This window comes from Otolemur garnettii, unplaced genomic scaffold (assembly GCF_000181295.1).
Source record: "Otolemur garnettii isolate 467f Iridium unplaced genomic scaffold, OtoGar3 scaffold00218, whole genome shotgun sequence".
NCBI classification, from domain to species: domain Eukaryota; kingdom Metazoa; phylum Chordata; class Mammalia; order Primates; family Galagidae; genus Otolemur; species Otolemur garnettii.
Window position 1 is genome coordinate 562,342 of NW_003852613.1, and position 3,296 is coordinate 565,637.

General features: G+C 50.0%; 1 protein-coding gene across 1 annotated transcript in view; it reads left to right on the forward strand.

The window, feature by feature from the left end:
• PPIL2 (peptidylprolyl isomerase like 2) overlaps positions 1 to 3,296 on the forward strand; it is a 36,990-nt gene that overhangs the window by 13,980 nt on the left and 19,714 nt on the right. The window contains exon 7 of the mRNA XM_023508020.1: positions 1,810 to 1,861. Coding sequence (XP_023363788.1) covers positions 1,810 to 1,861 — 52 coding nt within the window. The remainder of the gene's footprint in view (positions 1 to 1,809; positions 1,862 to 3,296) is intronic.

The window sequence follows — 3,296 nt, forward strand, 5'->3', positions numbered from 1 at the left end:
CATTGTTGTTTGGCGGGTCCGGGCTGGGGATTCGAACCCGCCACCTTAGGTGTACGTGGCTGGCGCCTTAGCCGGTTGAGCTATAGGCGTCGAGCCCATTTGCCTATATTATATAAGTCCATTCCTTCACCCTGAGTCTATTTTTATCCTTTAAGGTAAAGTGAGATTCTTGTATATAATAGCAGGGCCTTTCTGTACCTTGCCCTGTATACCTCTTTATCTGACAAGTGAAGGGTTTTCCAAGTTCTGTGAATCATTCTTGCAAATTATTGAACCTGAGGAGGTGGTCATGGGAACCCAGATTTATAGCCTAGCAGTCAGAATTACAGGAGGCCAAATCTACAGCTGGTGTCTGCAGTGGGGACAGTCTATGGACTCAACCCTTAGCCCATGAGGTCTGTACTAACAAGAGGAAGTTCCTGTCAGTGCCTGGCAGTTCAGAGGATTGGATATGGTGAGGAGTCCCCTGTGGGTGGTGTTGGAACCGAAGAGGTCGAAAGGATGTCTTGACCTCACAGGAGCAGCAACTCGCAGTGGCTACTTGGGGTTGTCAGGGGGAGTGTCTGAGGCTGAGGGGACAGTGTGATGGAAGTGCAGGCTGCCTATAATCTCAGTGCTCTGGGAGGCCAAGGTGGGAGGATCAGTTGAGGCTAGGAGTTGGATCAGCCTGGGCAACATAGTGAGACCCTAATCTCTCCAGAAAACAGAAAAATTATCCTGGTGTGGTGACACATACATATTGCCCTAGCTACTTGGAGGCTGAGGCAGGAGGATCCTTGAGCCCAGGATGCCATGATTGTACCTGTGAATAGCCACTGCATTCCAGCCTGGGCAAAATCATAAGACCCTGTCTTGAGAAAATAAAAAAAGGAAAAATAAAAATACTGGTGTAGAAGATACTGCTTTCTCATCACAACCACTCTTCACTCTTAACATTTGAATATATTTATTCCTTTTAATAATGTCTCATTTTTCTTAAATATTTGTATGACAAAATGTCTGGACACCTGCATACCCTCCAATAGCTGAAGAAATACATTCATTTTTTTAATTTGAGAAGTAATCTCTGCTCACATAAAAATGTGCACACATAGCCATGTGTTGTCGGGCACACGTGTAATCTCAGCACTTCGGGAGGCTGAGCACTTTGGGATTGCTTGAGCCGAGAAGTTCAAGGCTTCAGTGAGCTACCACTACACTGCAGCCAGGGTGACAGGGCAAGCTTGTCTCAAAAAAAAAAAAAAAAAAAGTCCAAGGCTCAGTGCCTGTGGCTCAAGCAGCTAAGGCGCCAGCCACATACACCTGAGCTGGCGGGTTTGAGTCCAGCCTGGACCCGCCAAACAACAATGACAGCTGCAACCAAAAAATAGCTGGGCGTTGTGGCAGGTGCCTATAATCCCAGCAACTTGGGAGACGAAGGCAAGAGAATCACTTGAGCCCAGGAGTTGGAGGTTGCTGTGAGCTGTGATGCCAGGGCACTCTACCCAGGGCAACAGCTTGAGGCTATCTCAAAAAAAAAAAAAAAAAGTCCAAATATGGCAGAAGTGTACTACACACATGCACCCTGCAGCCGTATCCTCTCTCAGGTCAACCCTTGACACTCTTCTCTGAGCTGGTGGGGAGCAGACAGGGGCTGCATAAATAAACAGCTGGCTGGGTGCCCTGCTGCAGGCCCCTGTGAGGCTGTCACGGGGTCCTGCAGCTGCAGAGTCGGCTGGTGGAGACCATTCCATCTGTCTTCCCAGCCTTGTACCCAGCATCTCTTTACATCAGCCACTTGTGTGTTACTAATTATTGTGTTTCTTCCAGAAACTGGATGGGAGGTCCTTGATCAAGCTGAACTTTGCCAAGAACAGCGAGGGTGAGTAACACCGTTGCAGCCAAGACCAGAAGCCCAGCTCTTTCCTGTCTCACATACATGTTGTCCTTTCTGATCAAGTGAGGCACTGGCTTTACTTGCTTTCTCCCCAGGTGCTGTATGATTTCTTCTCAAGCACCATTCTCAGCCCAATAGTTTTGAGCTGGCGTGGGGATGCAGCCTTGGACGTGGGGCACTTGTTCTCACATGTGTGGGCAAGGTGTTGTGAGCAGCTGGTGGCCTTGATGGGCACAGTTGGGCTCTGTGGTGCACAGCCAATATCTGAGACTGTGGTCCATTCACTGCTGCCGGCAGCCCCTGCTCAGCCTAGGGGCCAGGGTGGCATCCCGGCCACAGGGGCAGCTGGTCCAGAGGGATTTGCCAGGCAGATCCTGGCTCAGGCTTCTCTTTGCTGCTACTCACAAAGCCCTGCCCAGTGCCTGTTCCTCCTGCTATATGTTCCCCTGCCCACCCTCTATTTTTTCGTGGGCAGAGATACCCAAGCTGAGGTGACCTGCCTGCCCCTCCCATCTGGCACAGGCCTTACTCTTGATCCTGTGGGTGTGACCCAGATCTTTGGCCATGGGGACACCATGGTTTAAGTTGCTGTCCCTGCTCACAGAGAACGTGTATTCCAGAGAGATCCTGAGGCATGTAAGGCCAGGCCCCCATGCTGGCCCAAGTCGGTGCCAGGTTCACAGGTGAATGAGTGAGTGAGTTTCAGTGAGAAAGCAGCCCAGTGGGTCGGTAGCGGCTGGTGTAGGGCGGAAGTGCCAGCCTGGTGGCCAAGAGCTGGGCACCTTCCCCTCTGTGATCAGCTGGTATGAGGGCAGGCTGCAGTGTGCACCTCTCACTTGGCAGGTATCAGTATTGCCAAGCATGTCAGATGCTGCTTCTAACAGGGACAAAAGTAGAGCAGGGATGGGTAGAGGGCTCCAGGGACATGCTGGCAAGGTTTGAGTGCAGGGAGTCTGTGGCATCTAGGAGCAGGGAACATGGTCAGAGAGGTCAGGAGTGGGCACAGCCTTCCTGCAGGGCTGGGCAACCATGGAGGACGACTTGGGTTTCTGCTCTTAGATGGGAGCTGCTGAGGAGGAGGCAAGATCTGGCCTAATTTTTCTCACTTTTGTTTTAAATAACTTTGACCTAGAATTCACTTTTTTTTTTTTTGCTTTGTTTTGTTGTTAATTAGAAATTTCGGATACTTGAAAATGGAGAGCACTGTGTGGTGACCCTGCCCAAGGCGGATTACCCTGCATCTCCCATGCTGGTGGATGAAGCCAGTCCCAGGCCTAAACGCTTCACTGGGCAGCACTAGATAAGGATGTGAAAAGGAATGGTCACAATACCATTTCCAGCCTGAAGAATTGTCTGGCCAGTGGTCATGTTTCTATAATTGTCTCCTAATGATTTTTTTTTATAGTTTTTTTTTTTTTTT